The following is a 15715-nucleotide window of genomic DNA, read 5'->3' on the forward strand; positions in this document are numbered from 1 at the left end:
GAGAGAGAGAGAGAGAGAGAGAGAGAGAGAGAGAGAGAGTGAGTGTGTGTACCTGCTATGACTCATGTATGGAAGTTAGAGGATAACTTGTGTGAATCTCAGCTGTCTCTGCCATGTGGGTTCTGGGCAGACTTGGTAGTAAATACCCTTAACCACAGAGGAGTGCTGCTGGTCCATCAGTCCCTTTCTTTGAAAAGAGAACTAGTTATTTTAATGAGCAGTGGTTATTGAAGTTCCAATATTAGTACTATAATTATGAATATATATAATATATAAATATATATACCTACATATATTACTTTATATATGTAGTGAAGGACTAAGGCTCATAGAAATTTTACTAAATTGCCTGAGACTCCACATTTAGAAGTGGCAGGGCAAGGTTTAAATCAGTTTCTATTTCCAAAGCCCTTTTCTTTTCTTCCTTCACTACTTAACCCTGGAGTATGGTACAATCTTAGGCAAAAGTTTGTCTGACCCTGTTGTGCAGTCTTTGCTGGGTAACCAGAAGATCCTCTGAGCCTGAGACCTTCTCATTTCTCAATCAACAATCTAATCATTCTTCCCCAGTCCCTTCCCACCTTTCTCTAGAAAATAACAGTTTTTGCTCTAATGTCCTTGGATGAGGTTCAATTCTGAAAGTTCAGGAGGAGCCTAGTTTGGAACCAGATCCACAGTTCCAAGGTAAACAGTCCCACTTTGTCCCAGACTCTGTGTCCTTAGCGAGAGGAGCAGGCCTGCAGCCCAGCGAACAGTCCCCAGCCTAGGAGGTCAGGCTTTGTTTGGTTTTCATTGTTTCAGGACACAGCCTAGAAGCTTCCAGACTAATGACTCTTAAACTGCAGCTTGTAGCAGTCACCTAGGGAGCTTGTTAAGAACCACTTGTCCTTGACAGTCCCTCCCCAGGGCATTCAGGACAGTGGGACAGGGGTTTTGTGTAGATTCTTTGACAAACCTGGCACATACAAACATATCTTATGCCTTAGCATGGGCTTGCTCATTTTGTTCCCTATCCCAATATTTATAAGTGTCATACGTTTGGTCCACAACTTTGTTAATTGATAAATCTCTGTACTTATGACAAGCAGCATCTCTCTCTCTCTCTCTCTCTCTCTCTCTCTCTCTCTCTCTCTCTCTCTCTCACACACACACACACACACACACACACACACACACACACACAAACACCTTAAGATATATAGATTTATACACGGTTGAACCCTAGTCTAAATTTAAACAACTTCATAATTTCCTAGAATCAGCAGCATCAAGCTCAGCAGGTGCAAACTTCCCAGACAAGTTTTAAACACACACACACACACACACACACACACACAGACACACACACACACATCACACATCACACATCTATTAAATCCAAGATAGCCAGAGTCGATTGCTTTCATGGACATAATACCAGACACTATAATGTTTTTCCTGAACTTGAGTGTCTTTGTTTAGAAAGAAGCTGAATTGTCCAGTTGTCTCTGCTCTCATTCTTCATACTGCTCTGAACAATCTACTCTATATGTGTGCCACCTTCCTAGTCCCTGAAAATAATCTCTACCTTGAACAGTCTAGAGCAATGGTTCTCAATATGTGGGTCACGACCCTTTTGGGGGTCAAACAATCTTTTCTCAGGGGTCATATATCAGATATCCTGCCTATCAGATATTTACACTATGATTCACAACAGTAGCCAACTTGCAGTTATGAAGTAACAATGAAAAATAATTTTATAGTTGGGGGTGAGCACAACATGAGGAACTGTATAAAAGCTTTGTAGCCTTAAGAAGGTTGAGAACCATTGGCTTAGGCTCTGAGAAGAGCAGAAAGGTCAAATGCCTTCCAAAAATGATAGCAAACCCTCAACCAAACTATGTTTCCATGGGAAAACCAACACAATAAGGTTTCCTATGAGACTTTTGTCTTTCAAACTATGCTGGAAGTCTGTGCCAGTCACTGATGGCACCTCACAAATTCTGGGGCCCTGAGTCTCTGTGTTGACCTCACCACATCACGTGCCCTCACCCTTCCCTGCTGAGACATCTTTTCCATGCCTGTATTCTAGTGGGCAGCCCATCCCTCGAGTGGAATACACAGAGGAGGAGAAGAAGACCTGGGGAACTGTGTTCAGGACGCTGAAGGCCTTGTATAAAACACACGCCTGCTATGAGCACAACCATATTTTCCCTCTTCTGGAAAAGTACTGCGGTTTCCGTGAAGACAACATCCCGCAGCTGGAAGATGTTTCTCAGTTTCTACAGAGTAAGTCCACATCAGGGTCAAAGCCTGCCAGACAGTAGAGGGCAGGAGGGGGAGTGAGGAGTGGGGAAGGGGGTAAATAGAGGCTGTTGTGAGACTGGGTGGCATGGTGCAGGATGAAGTCTCCAAGGAAGAAAGAACCAGCTGCAGTGTCTCCCGCCTTCCCTCTCCCCTCCATTATCCATTTTCCATCCATGCAAGAATGTCAGGTGTGAATTTTTTTTAACCATATATCTGTCTCTGAAAGGATTTTTTTTCATATTCAAAGCCCAAGGTGCTTTGTCTAGTGTTTACCCTGCAGCTCGCGTTAAGAAATGGGTGCAATGTCAGTTAAAGGAAAAAGTATGCTCTCTGTGGGCCAATGCCAAGAATTGGTCACTCTGAGTCTATGCATCTGGGACAGATCCTGCCTTTGACCTTTTCTGTTTGTGTAAAGCTGCTTCATGTTGTCGTTTGTCAAATAGACACAGTCACCCTATTGGCATCCTTCATAGACTGAGATAGATGTTGCATATGAAAGCACCCGGCATAGAGCTGGGTCTGAAGCCAGTGTTCCATGAGTCTGGGGGTTACTGATGATGTGGGATGCTCAGTGGAACATTATCTGAGGGATGAACTTTGGCGTAGCCTTTCCAAGGGAGAGTGTGGTTTTCTTCCTGATGTTCATTCAGTTCATTCAGCAAAACCCAAATAGTTGACTAATTCGTATTGAACATCTACTATATGCTAGCTGAATAAGGAGAGGTAGGGAGACAGACCACAGTCCTATAGAAGGGAAGACTTTTTCTATACATTAGAACTATGAATAGATAGGAAATGGACAAGAAAACTATATGGCAGGGAGGTAGGTTAGAATGGGAACAGATCAGATGAGGTGATGATCTTCGAGGTCCCTTCTACTTCTAGGATAAAGCAAGGAGCAAACATTCAAAGAGTAATTAATAATGAATGTGCAGTGACAGGAGAGAGAGCAGGTCCTAAAGATGGTCTGCAGCTTTAACCCTAATGCTGTGACCAGTAGTAAGAATGATAAAACATCAATGCTAGCAGTTGGGAAGCTATATAGCTTGTGCAAAATGCTGAAAGCTGTGCCTGACATAGGTAGTATGTAGTGTTAGTTATTGTCATTTGCAATGCCACTATTCTAGTTTCACTCTAGAGTAGACCAAGAAACAGATCTAGGAAGTGGGGGATGGTTATCAATTGGTAGCTTTTAAGAAGTTATTTAGAGGGTGTGGTATAGGTGTGTGCTCAAAAACATCTAATACTTTAGCCCTTGAATAGGGAAATACCTACCAGTTCTCAGTTTGTCCTGTACTGTAAAACTAAGAGAAATCAGTATGCACTGTATTGTGGATAGGAGAGGTGGGAGGGAGAGGTGAAAGGAGAGGGAGAGAGAGATTGAGAGGGAGAGGGAGGGAAAAGGGGAGGGGGATGGAGGGGGATGGAGAGGGAGAGAGGGAGAGGAGGGGTGATGGAGAGGGAGAGAGGGAGAGGAGGGGTGATGGAGAGGGAGAGAGGGATAGGGAAGGAGGGAGGGAGAAAGAGAAGAAGGGAGAGCAAGAGAGAGAGAGAGAGAGGGAGGGAGAGAGAGAGAGAGGGAGAGGGAGAGAGAGAGAGACAGAGAGAGAGACAGAGACAGAGACAGAGAGACAGAGAGACAGAGAGACAGAGAGAGATTGGATGCAAAATTTCTCTTCTCTGTTGCTCCAGTCAGACAGGACATTTCTGCTCCCAGGATGGGCTGTATGTGACATGGTAGAGAAGGTGGAAATGTTTGTAGTATGCTCTACTGATGTTGATCATACATCTCCTTGCTACTCAGAAAACATGAATAGTGGAAACTTGTTTGGTCCTAATTAACATTAATCAAAGAGAAATTTACTTGGATGTTTGCAATGGACTAGTCTTTGCTACGCAACTTTTAGTAGTTATTGTTTTGATGCTTATGATACTCTTCAGTAGTGCCAAGAGACATTTTGCTTGGGAGAAAACTGAGGCTCAACAATGTAAGGTTATGTGACCCAAAGCAGCCAAGGAGGCAGAGACCAGAAACCAAGTCTCTCTTGGAAAAGCTCATGATCTTGGGCATTGGTTCTTTACAAAGGGGTTTGTAGCCTCTCTGGATTTATCATAAGGCTTATAATTCTCAACCTTCCTAATGCTGTAATCCTGTAATATTGTTCCTCATATTGTGGTGACCCCCCCAACCATAAAATTACTTTATTGCTACTTTATATCTGCAAGTTTGCTAGTATTATGAATCATAACATTTGATTCATTTGATATGCAGGATATCTAAGGTGCCACCCCCATGGGGGTCATAACCCACAGGCTGTGAACCACTTATAATAAACCTTGAGGTTTAGGTTCTTTTCTGCTTTCCAGCTTGTACTGGTTTCCGTCTCCGACCTGTTGCTGGCTTACTGTCATCTCGAGATTTCTTGGGTGGCCTGGCCTTCCGAGTCTTTCACTGCACACAGTACATTAGGCATGGGTCTAAGCCCATGTACACACCTGAACCGTAAGTATCATTCTCTGGCTACCACTGCCAATCACAATGGGTACAAGCTCTACCGGCTTTAAGAATACTGATCAGGTTGATTACAGGCTGGCCCCCATGATTCATTGCCTGCTTTATTTGATCATAGTTCTAAGATAAACTCATACTCTGTGGATTTTCTCTGTTCAAATAGATGAAATTTGGATGCACAGATTTGGACATCCTGTGAACCAAGGGTCTGGAACTCCTTGAGTTCCAGGAAAAGAGGTTCCACCAAGCTCCAAAGTTCCAAATAGGACAGGAACAAGAGTACCCAAGTGACCTCAGCATCTCCTAAATGCACATCTGGATGATTCCAGTTCTTTGCCTAGATTATTGGCTAAGGAGATAATTGGTGGCTACTGTGCTTCCTATTTGGGCCATTAGCCTATTTGGGTCATTAGCTACATAGAAATTGATCCAAAGAGATCAGTATGAATCCCCTAATCATTTCTCCCTTTTCTTGATGTCAATGTATCCTAATTAGAAAGGACCTGTTACTATGGACCTGTCACTGTTTTATATAAATGTAACTTTTCTCTTTTGACTGCTGACCTACTCTGGGCCAAGAGAAGAACAACACTATTATTTTAAGTATGTATTGGAATAACTAGACACAGTATCCTTCTTCACATAAGTTAGTGATGAGAAGACTTGGAGCGGGAGGAATCTGTAACCCACAACTCATTTTGGTATCTGAGAAGAGACCCATAGGAATTCTGGGTCCTCAGCTCTGCATCTCAGCCCCTCTTGTCTCCAAGGACTCATGAGGACCCTTCCTCTCCTTTCTTTTATTCCTTTTCTTTCATCCCTTTTTTCCCCATGGGATTCTTTGCTCTGCCTAGTGCTTATTCTTGAGAGCAAAGCTCCAGGTGTCTGAGTTATTTATTCATATAAAATCATTGAATCTAGCTTGGTTTAACTTGCCCTTCCTCTAAGCACTGTGCCTTCTGTGTTTTAGTGATATCTGCCATGAACTCTTGGGACATGTGCCCTTGTTTTCGGATCGCAGCTTTGCGCAGTTTTCTCAGGTAAGGAACAAAGACTTAGTCATTGGGTTGGGACTGTATTGCCGGAATGAATTAATCCCTCATGGAGGGGCTGTCACATGCTCTGTTAGAGTAGAAACACTACAATTACATGATCCTGATCTTACCTGAGAAGAATGGTAGGGAAAAGGGTGTGTGGTTCAGTGGACTGGGTTGAACATTCATTCTAAGAACTACAGCCAGGGGTTGTTGGTGATTGCCCATCCTCAGGTCAATTTGCTGATCTCAATGATCTTAACAGGTGGACACTAAGAGCCTTCTCACTGATGAGAGCATCTCTGATCTCTATGTAGACATCATCTCCTACTTTACATCTAGTATGCTTTTAGAGACCTTGGCACTTTGCATCTCGTATATGTATGTGTATGTATTCTTGAACTCCATAGATGACATTTACCAAGAATCCAACATTAACGATCTTATGTATACTTGACTAAAGAAAGAAGGAAACAGAGAGAAAGATAATAGAAAGAGCCAGATGTTGCATTGCCACTGTCAAAACAGCACCATGGCCTCAATCAATTTTTTACAGTAGTGAGAAAGCTCACAACTGTTTTCTGATGAGTTAAAATTATGCTATTTCTCTCTCATCACTAAGGAGGAGTCTAAAACACAGTTTTGTGGGGTGGGAGTGTGGGGGTGGGTCTAGGGAGATGGCTCAGTAGTTAGAAGAATATGCTTCTCTTATAGAGGACCAGTTTTTGTCTAAGCACACACATCAGGTAATTAATAACCATTTGTACCTCTAGCTTCATTGTATCTGATGACTGTGGTCTCTCCAAGCAACTGCACTTGTGTGATCATACCCACACATAGACACACAGGCAAATAGGTGATAAAAAAGGCTATAAATATTTGAAAACACAGATGGGTAACTGGGATCATGGAAGAGTAAATGTTGTCTCTAAGGTACTCAGAGGCCCAATCCAGAGCACTGATGACCCATAGCTGTGTGAAGTAGGACAAGCTGTGAGGCTGCCCTGTGCCTCAGTTTCTACAGATTTGGATCAGTGACATGCCTTCCTTATTAGTCTTCTTCCTCACTAGAAAGAGCTATGATTCAAGGATGACTCATGAGTAAACATTGCCCCAAGGAGGAATTTCAAAGTAATGACCTTGCGTGCGAACTTACAAGCATTTCCCATTACTTGTAAGAAGTTACTTCCACCATGGGACAATGAAGCTGCCCCTTGATATTTGAAACAAATCAAATAAAAAGTTCAACTGATTCCTTGACTTCTCCAAACAAAAGCACCTGTTACTTTCATGTGACCATGTGATGTTTGGGAAATATGGAGCCGAGAAACCATTGGACTAGAGACGTGGGAGTGCCTGGTTGAACTTTAACTGTGGAAGTGTTATTGCCAATAGTGTAGTTAGGGCTGCCAAGATGGTGTTGATTGCTCAAGATGGTTTGAAAACATGGACTTGTTACTGTGACAGGAGAATTAGATGCTTTTTCCTTGGAGAATAGAAATCTTGAAATTTTTGACTCCAGAGATATTCTGTCTAGCTGGAGGGCAGTTGGAAGTCTTGCTGAAATCATTTTCATTTTGGATAACCCTGGTAAGGAGTGGACAAATAATATCAACAGACATTGTAGGATCTGTTTGATACGTGCTCAACTTTGACATAGGTAGTCCCAGGGCAAAGAATTGTTTTATGAGAATATTTTCTTTTGATTTAATGGTGGTTTTTTTTTTTTTTTTTACCATAGTAGGGAAATATAGGATGATGGTGGAGTACAGAGAGATATTGGGGGCCCTTGTTTTATTCAAGTTCTTGGCTTGCAAAGAACAATGACAAGATGTTGGGTGTTGTGGCACACACCTGGAATTTCAGCACTTGGGAGATGTAGGCTAGAAGATCAGGAATTAGAGCCTATCCTTCACTATATAGTCATTTTTAGGCTAGCATGGAATACATGAGACCATATCTTTAAAACATATCTTTAAAAAAATGATGTCAAGAGAAAAGGTGAGGGATTTGACCTCAGTTTTATTGATGGATTCAGTTAAACTTGGGACTGGCCTATCTAATAAGATGGGTACTGTAGTCATGGAAGAGAGATGGAGTAGTAGAGCTAGACTAGGGGCTATGTGAATTTGGTTTACCTTAAATCAGACAGTACTTATTACAAGAATAGTGTATGCCAAATTCCAGGTGAGACCCAAACAGAGGTACAGTAACATAGAGTATGCAGCCTTTTGCTTCATGATAGACAAAATCCATAGTCTTTTGTTCTGTTCACACACATTCCTTTTGTTATCTTAGCCAACCTCTGGCTTTGAATACCATCTGTAATATAATGAGGAACATTCATATCTTGTTTTCAATGCCAATTTCAGGCTTACCTATGAACCATCAAGTCAGCATCTCCACTTCGATGTTGATTATACATTTCTATATTCCTGTCCAAAGCTGAATTTTGAGTCTTCTTCAAAACTTCTTTACCCTTAGGTTTCCTTCTATGTGTCCATGGCAACCCATTCTTTGACTCACTCAAACCAAAACCATATCCTATTATTGACTCTTTTCTCTGAAACAACCAATATTTCTGAAAACTTTATGTTTTCTATCTTCAAACTGTATAAAAATTGATTGTTTCTTATTGTATCTACTAACACTAATATAATCTTAGCTGCTATCATTCATTATTGATTTCCTGAAGTTTCCTCATTGCCATCCTGTCCTTGCCCTTGACCCCTACAGTCTATTCTTACAAAGTAGCTAGAGCAGTCTTTGATGACATAGACTAGATCATGTCCACTGCAGAATAATTTTTATACATGCATGAAATTGCCAAAGAAGAAAACTAGTAAAGTTATTAAAATCCTAGAATAGGTTTTTGCTTCACTGAAAAGAAAAACCTAAGTCCTAAAATATCTTTTTAAAAAGTTCACACGATTGCACTTAACATCTTCCACATTACCCACGAACACTCTCACTGTGCTCCAGGCATGCTTGCCCCCCTCTGCTTCTTGAAGTAGCCTACATCTCCCTTGCTTAGAGAGATTTCTCACTGATTGTATGTTTGCTATTTGGTCTGGCTCTTGCATCAGACGATTAGAACAGATTGCTAGAGTTAGTTCGAGATCAAGCAGAACAATTCAGGAGAGGCTGAGAGAGAAGCCATATTGAATCAGTCAGCTTGGAGAGGAGTTTGAGCCAGAACAGCTGAGTTGAACCAACAACTTTCCTTCCATCATCAGTAGAACCAGTAGAACATTCAAATATTTCCCCAAGTACTACCTTCTTGGTGATGCCTCCCAGGAACCCAAATTAATAATGAAGGCTTCCCAAGATTGCTTGAAATTCTTTTTTGTCTCTTTCTCCTTGTGTTTCTTTCCCCCACCCCAAGACTTTGACAAACTTTTACATGTCTAAAAAGATATTAACAATTGGGTATCTTTACTATAAGCCTCAAGGCCAAGAGTATTCTCCAATTTTGTAAATTTCCTGACACATAGGAAGCATTTAGTGCACATATTTGGAGTGGATGAATGTATATGCTCGAAAAGATGCACACAGAAAGAAATAAGGGGAGATATTGAAGAGACAAAAAGACCACTAGAGGAATTTTGTAGTTGAGGTTGTAATTGATGATCAATGGCACTTCATACTCTCCAGCTATGTGTTGTTGCAGGATATTTGACCACACAGTTAACTTTGAGATTGTGTTGCTTACTGGAAAAACCTGTTTCTTGTTGTGTTGTGGCTCAGCTTTAGCACACACCTTTAGTTTCTCTGGCTGAATAAAGACACATTCTTAGAACATACCTTTAATCCCAAACAACAAAGGCAAAGTTAATTTGTAAAAGGAAGAACCCACGTCTGAAAGTGATATTTAACTGAGTGGCAGACAAAGTGATGAATCAGAGAAAGATTTGACAGAATAGGATATGCCCAAGTCTCATGAGAAGAGAAAGGAAAGGGAAGCTGCTTAAGAGAGCAGTGCAGAGGGGAGAAGGGAGAGGCAGTTTTACTAGGACAGTTACACAGTGACAAGTTGAAGAGAGAAAAAGCCAGACACAGGAAGACACAATGAGTTAGAGAATGAGAAGGAGTCAGAATATTAGAACAGATTCCTAGAGATAGTTTGAGGTCAAGCAGAGCAATTCAGGAGAGGTTGAGAGAAGCCAGACAGAATCAGTCAGCCTGGAGAGGAGTTTAAGCTAGAACAGCTGAGTTGAACCAATCAGCAATCGATCAGAAAGAAAAGAAAGGGTGAGCTTATTCAGCTGCAAGTTTCAAAGGATAAAATGTTCTAGACCTACATTAGATTGTACTGGAGGCTAGAAGCTTCCAAGATTAGGCCTAGTTTAGCACACAGAGGCAGTAAGCCTCAGAGATGATAATTAAAGCAGATGAATAAAAGGTACTCTTGCAATGTGTATTTCTGGAATGATATAATCACTTATTTGTAGTCTTTCTGTGGTATTTTAAAGATAACCTGATTAAGATTCATTCCATATCCCAGAAATTTCAGCCTCATGCTGAGTGTGTGGGACTCACTAGACTGCAGTCAAGAGATGACATATTAGATGCTAACTGTGTGACCTTGCATAGGGTATCTTTTTGTAAAGTACAAAAGAACCAAGTATGGTGACATATTTTTCTCTGCTCTTGAGGTCTGTGCCTCTTTTCTATGTGGCCTGGCTGGGGCAGATGTCTAAGAATATCTAGGGTCTATCTGGGCCCTTCAGAAGGTACTTAATCATCCATTACCCTGCCCACAATTGTGTGCCAGGTGGGCATTGAGGTTAAAGTTTTAATATGGTCCATGCCAGTGACTATGTCTCTCCTTACACAGGAAATTGGGCTTGCATCGCTGGGGGCACCTGATGAGTACATTGAGAAATTGGCCACAGTAAGTTTTTCTTGTCCATAGGGGCAGGATTATGGGTATGCTATAGGCTGTGATCTTCATATCTTTGAAGATTTATTCTCTCCCTAGCAGTTGGGCTGTTTGAAATAATGATAAGAATGTCACATTTTGGTTTCTCTTTAATGGGCTGAGTTTTACATCAGCTTGCATGTAGATATCTCCAAATTCTTATTAATAGAATCTTCATGGAAACTCCAACCAGCTATAATTACAACCCTGGAAATCCTTTGGCTCAAAGTATGTCAGGAACTAGATGGATTTACAGTTCTTGGAGAGTGGTTACCACTCTAGCTCTGCACTAGATCCAGCCTTAGGGTTATTCTCAGACAGGTGGTAAAAATGAGGCTGGAATTCCCATTCTTGCCAAACATTTCCCACTTACAAGAGAAGCAGAGGCCATGTACACTTGGGAATTATGTAAACGCCAGATCTGTACCATTGGAAAATTACTTCCTTATATTTTCCAGTTTCAGTATGTCCCTCTCTAGATATAGAACCATATTCCTTATTATATACCCAGCCTGGAAGATTAAAAAATGAAACTTCATATTAAATTAAAAACTACCCCAGATGTAAAGCTAGCATTGGGATATGTCCAGTTAGAAGTTCATCCTCTCACTGCCTCAGAAAGGACAGAAACTTCTAGATTTTGGTTTCTGAACATCTACTTTGAGATTCAGGCTTTTGGTTGTTGTTTACCTCTAAAAATGGGCATAAAAATTTGTTGTCCATCTCATAAGTATTTCATGGTGGCCTAAAGAGTTAAAAAAATTGTGTGAATATGAGATTTTATATTTTAGATATCTTAGAGGAGCAGCTTTCAAAGGGATTGAGAAAAAGTGGATAGAATTTATTTATAGGAAGTGAAGTCTTAAAATTCAGAGAACCTCATCATGTCCCTTACTAATAACCAAGGAACCACCATAATGGTACACAGGACTTGAAACAGACCCACATCTCTTCTGTGCCTTTAATTTTGTGTCTCAATGAAAGTATGTTGCTTTGACTTCATGGGCTAAAGACTTGCTGTGTGTGATGAAGTCATATTGACTGGGCTCTGATGACTTCTTGGACTTAATGTTTCTTAGTCTAACAAAGAGACTTACCTGTTAACCCATCTCTAATTCTCCAAGATTGTGATCATCTTGAACATCAAATTGAGCCCTGGTCTTCTCTGGGTACCAGAACTCCAAAACTCTTAACCAGGCCAAGTATCAGAGACATGTTGGAACAGAGGGTGCTGAAGGAAGAGGGTGTGATAATTTGGGAACACACATGTAGAGGTTGACTTAAACAGCATCCTTTCCCATGTTTTCATCCCATGTTTCTTTCATGTTCCCATAGCAGATGAAGTGTGCACCTCATTGACTATCATAATCCAATTCCTTAACCATCCACTTCTTTGCCTGATAAAACTACCAGATGAACCCTAATAATCTAAAAGCAATGTAAAAAATCTATCATTCTGGTTTGTAACACAGACAGAAAAGCAAAGGGTATGGAGAAATTTCTGTCAAACAGAGAGGAACTTGTTGGGGATGTCTTTGTAGGATCTTAGTACATTCTAACATGTCCAATATCACACTGTAACTCATCCACCATCGGTTCAATAAACTAGATAGAATAAGGCATGGGATGCAGAAGTGATTCTAGGTCACACTGGTTCAGAGAACATATCTTCACAGACTCCTACCAATCATATCATCTTAGTGCTTTTGGTATCTGGATGGATGCCTTGCTTATTCCTGACATGTACCTTTTGCTTGCTTTCTGTGTCAGATTTACTGGTTTACTGTGGAGTTTGGGCTTTGCAAGGAAGGAGATTCTATAAAGGCATATGGTGCTGGGCTCCTGTCATCCTTTGGAGAATTACAGGTATGAGTCTAATAGGAACCAAGCATAGGTACTTAAGAGCAGGGGTACAGAGGATCACTCTCAGCCTCACGGCTTTGCTGAAGTACAAGTGTCTATTAGTAGATGTTGGTGGGTGCACTTGCCCAGGCAATTGGTACTTTGCAATTATGGTTTGACTACATCCATGTTGTTAAGAGACAGAAATTAAGGTATGTCAACAGGGTTGGGTGGAGAAGAGGCCTCCTGAGCCCAAGGCTGATCTAGGACTACAAGTTTGTAGGTAGGTTTGGCTCTCACAATGTCTATTGAACTTCCTATTAGAAAGAGTTTGAAATGAACTGTTACCTTCTAATTTACTGTAGGTTTCAGATGAGTTATGAAGAGTTCAATCTAGTCCATGCTAAATGTCTCAGTTTAATGAATTTGCACAGGGGTAGGGAAAGGGGCAGATGGGAGAAACTTGACAGGTGGATTATGGGATGCATGAGGGAACAGACGTAACTGGAAACTTTTACTGCAGTACTGCCTGTCGGACAAGCCAAAGCTCCTGCCCCTGGAGCTAGAGAAGACAGCCTGTCAGGAGTATACTGTCACAGAGTTCCAGCCCCTGTACTATGTGGCGGAGAGTTTCAATGATGCCAAGGAGAAAGTGAGGTGAGGTTACCAAAGGGTATCACTGGCTGTCTGGGTTTCCTGAATCAGGCTAGCAGTGCTACCTGGACTCCAAATGTCCACAGCAACTGTGCACACAGATTCTATCTCCACACTCATCTTTTTCCCATTTTGTTGGGAGGTTGGATGTATTGACTTTATTTCCCTACCCCAGTTTAAATTTGAAAACTGTGTTATCCGCTCAACACAAACAGCTACGAAAGTTCACCACACCAAACTAGCCAGATGCCTTCGAGTCTTGGAAAGTATCTTCTTCTCTCTATTCTCCCAGATACCAGCAAAGCTCCCTTCATCTCCTCTTCATAACATTGTGTGAACATCTTAGCATATTACATACATGAACATGGAAGGTGGTATCTGCCAGGATATAGACTGTGTGACATATAAACTGGATGGCCTAAGGTCATGATGAACCAAATAAGATAAAATCACATAAGAGAAAATGGCAGAAATGACATAATAAATTCAAGCTGTTTGAGGCTGTTGTGGGTATAATATGGCATATTATTTTATCTTTAAAAGCAGAAGAACACTAGAATTAAAATATATTTAGTATATAAGCCAGTGGCAGAGGAACTTGTCAGCATTACTAAGTACTAACTATGCATACTTATAACCACAACACCTTTGTACAGCTGTTAATGTACTGTTGTTGACCCTCACACAGACATAAACACATGAGTTGTAAACCCATGAGTTGCATGCTTGTGTATGATGCCTCTTGGAGATAATAATCTTGCATCTTTATCATAATCATGCAAGTACATCATTGGCAGAAATGTGATTATATGATATGTGTCTACTAAATCTCTAACCCTCAGCCTGCCACCTTCTGTGATTTATCTTTTCTTCAGAGTAATTATTGACTACTAATATGTCATTTAGAAAAGCACCATATATAGAAGATCTTTTAAAAATTCTTTTAATATTTAGTACTTTCTTTAGTCCCCTTAACAGTGCCTGGCACATAGTAGGAACTTCATAAATAACTGATGAAGGAGTGGTCTCAGAGAAGTTCAGAGATGGCTGATAATGGTATCCCAGACTCTGCGACTCTCAGCCCTCTCAGTTGAAAACCTTGTCTATGAGCTATGCAACCTCATCTAAACAGGGGACAGTCTACTTGGAGTTCTACTTGGGCATGGATGTTCCGATATTGCTACCACTTTTAGAAAACGACCTTATTGATGGTGGATGGTGGACAGAGGGCATTTGGGTCCCTGCAATGTCAGCTTTTATGTACATGTTTTAAGAAATTAAAGTGCTGGTCCACAAGTCCATTTGCTGTTGCCTATGATGGGCCCCTTTCTCCTCTTGTCAAACTCCTGCACTGTTTTTATATTTTTTTATACTCTGGAGTTTCTTCTTCATCCTATCCCCAAGACTCCACTATCTGAACTTCAATGAAACCTGATGAATCCATTTAGTATTCTTACAGATATATGTGTTTGCTGCTGACCGTTTGGGATTGGATCAACTATCGGGGGACTTGTCTGTTCCTGAGGAGGACTGCCTCTCTCTCACACAGCAGCAGCTACTAATTGAATGTAGCTTTTCTTTTTGTCTCTGTGCGTTGCCCCTCAGCAAAATGAAATAAAAGCCTTAAGAATTAAGTAATGCCACTCACCCTGGCATTCTTAGAGAATAATGGGTATTCTCCCCTGGATCCTGGCTCTGGTGGCAGAGCTGAGACTAAAGATCTGACAAACTGCTTGATAACAATCTTTCTCCTGCTGTTGTGGACGGATTACTTGCTGGCTAGGGACTTGTCTCTAGAACAGCCCATTTTGAAAGCTCCTTTCAGAGAGGGGAAATAGGGAGTTAAGCATAACAAATTTGCAAGTCCCCAGCCACTAATAAAAGGCAACAATTAACCACGACTTACTCTGTGACATGACAACGCTTGCCATGCCCTTCTGAGCTGAAGAGTAAGGAAGTGAGGAATCAAGGTGAAGAATCACTGTCTCTGATCATGAGGGCTATAACTGAGGAGGAAGGAACACTGGTGACAGTCTCACTTGGGGACTTAGGATGTTGCTCTCTTGTCAAACCTGGGGCAACCAACTGTCTGTCCCAATACTTGTCATTTTCAATACGGTAGCATTTACTTTCATCATAGGAAAAATATCTGAGGTGTCTTTGAAGTGTCTTGTTAATTATCTTAATGCCACTCATAAAGATCCTCCTGGGAGATACCCACAGAAGTCATGCATAGGAAATGCGGGAAAGTACCCAAATCAGGAGCAGGTTGCCAGGGTTAGTGACATTACTTAATTCTTATGACTTTAGTAAATGGTAATGTAAGAATACTATTTTTAAAGGGTTAGAGCTCTTAGAATTTACTGTGGTCTTTGGTTCATATCAGACACCTAATCCATGGTACTTTCCCTGCCCCTACAATGTTTTATTCAATTGCCCATGGCTGTGTTTCTGTTTGCATTGATT

General features: G+C 41.1%; 1 protein-coding gene and 1 long non-coding RNA gene across 2 annotated transcripts in view; one reads left to right on the forward strand and one right to left on the reverse strand.

Annotated features, from left to right (window-relative positions):
* Positions 1-15715, forward strand: part of Pah (phenylalanine hydroxylase) — a 62071-nt gene that overhangs the window by 43919 nt on the left and 2437 nt on the right. The window contains exons 6-11 of the mRNA XM_031349947.1: positions 2072-2268; positions 4654-4789; positions 5769-5838; positions 10670-10726; positions 12524-12619; positions 13119-13252. Of these exons, the coding sequence (XP_031205807.1) occupies positions 2072-2268; positions 4654-4789; positions 5769-5838; positions 10670-10726; positions 12524-12619; positions 13119-13252 (690 nt within the window). The remainder of the gene's footprint in view (positions 1-2071; positions 2269-4653; positions 4790-5768; positions 5839-10669; positions 10727-12523; positions 12620-13118; positions 13253-15715) is intronic.
* LOC116076268 overlaps positions 1-15715 on the reverse strand; it is a 135629-nt gene that overhangs the window by 13734 nt on the left and 106180 nt on the right. The gene's annotated exons all lie outside the window — the stretch shown is intronic.

Source organism: Mastomys coucha, unplaced genomic scaffold, assembly GCF_008632895.1.
Source record: "Mastomys coucha isolate ucsf_1 unplaced genomic scaffold, UCSF_Mcou_1 pScaffold4, whole genome shotgun sequence".
NCBI lineage: Eukaryota > Metazoa > Chordata > Mammalia > Rodentia > Muridae > Mastomys > Mastomys coucha.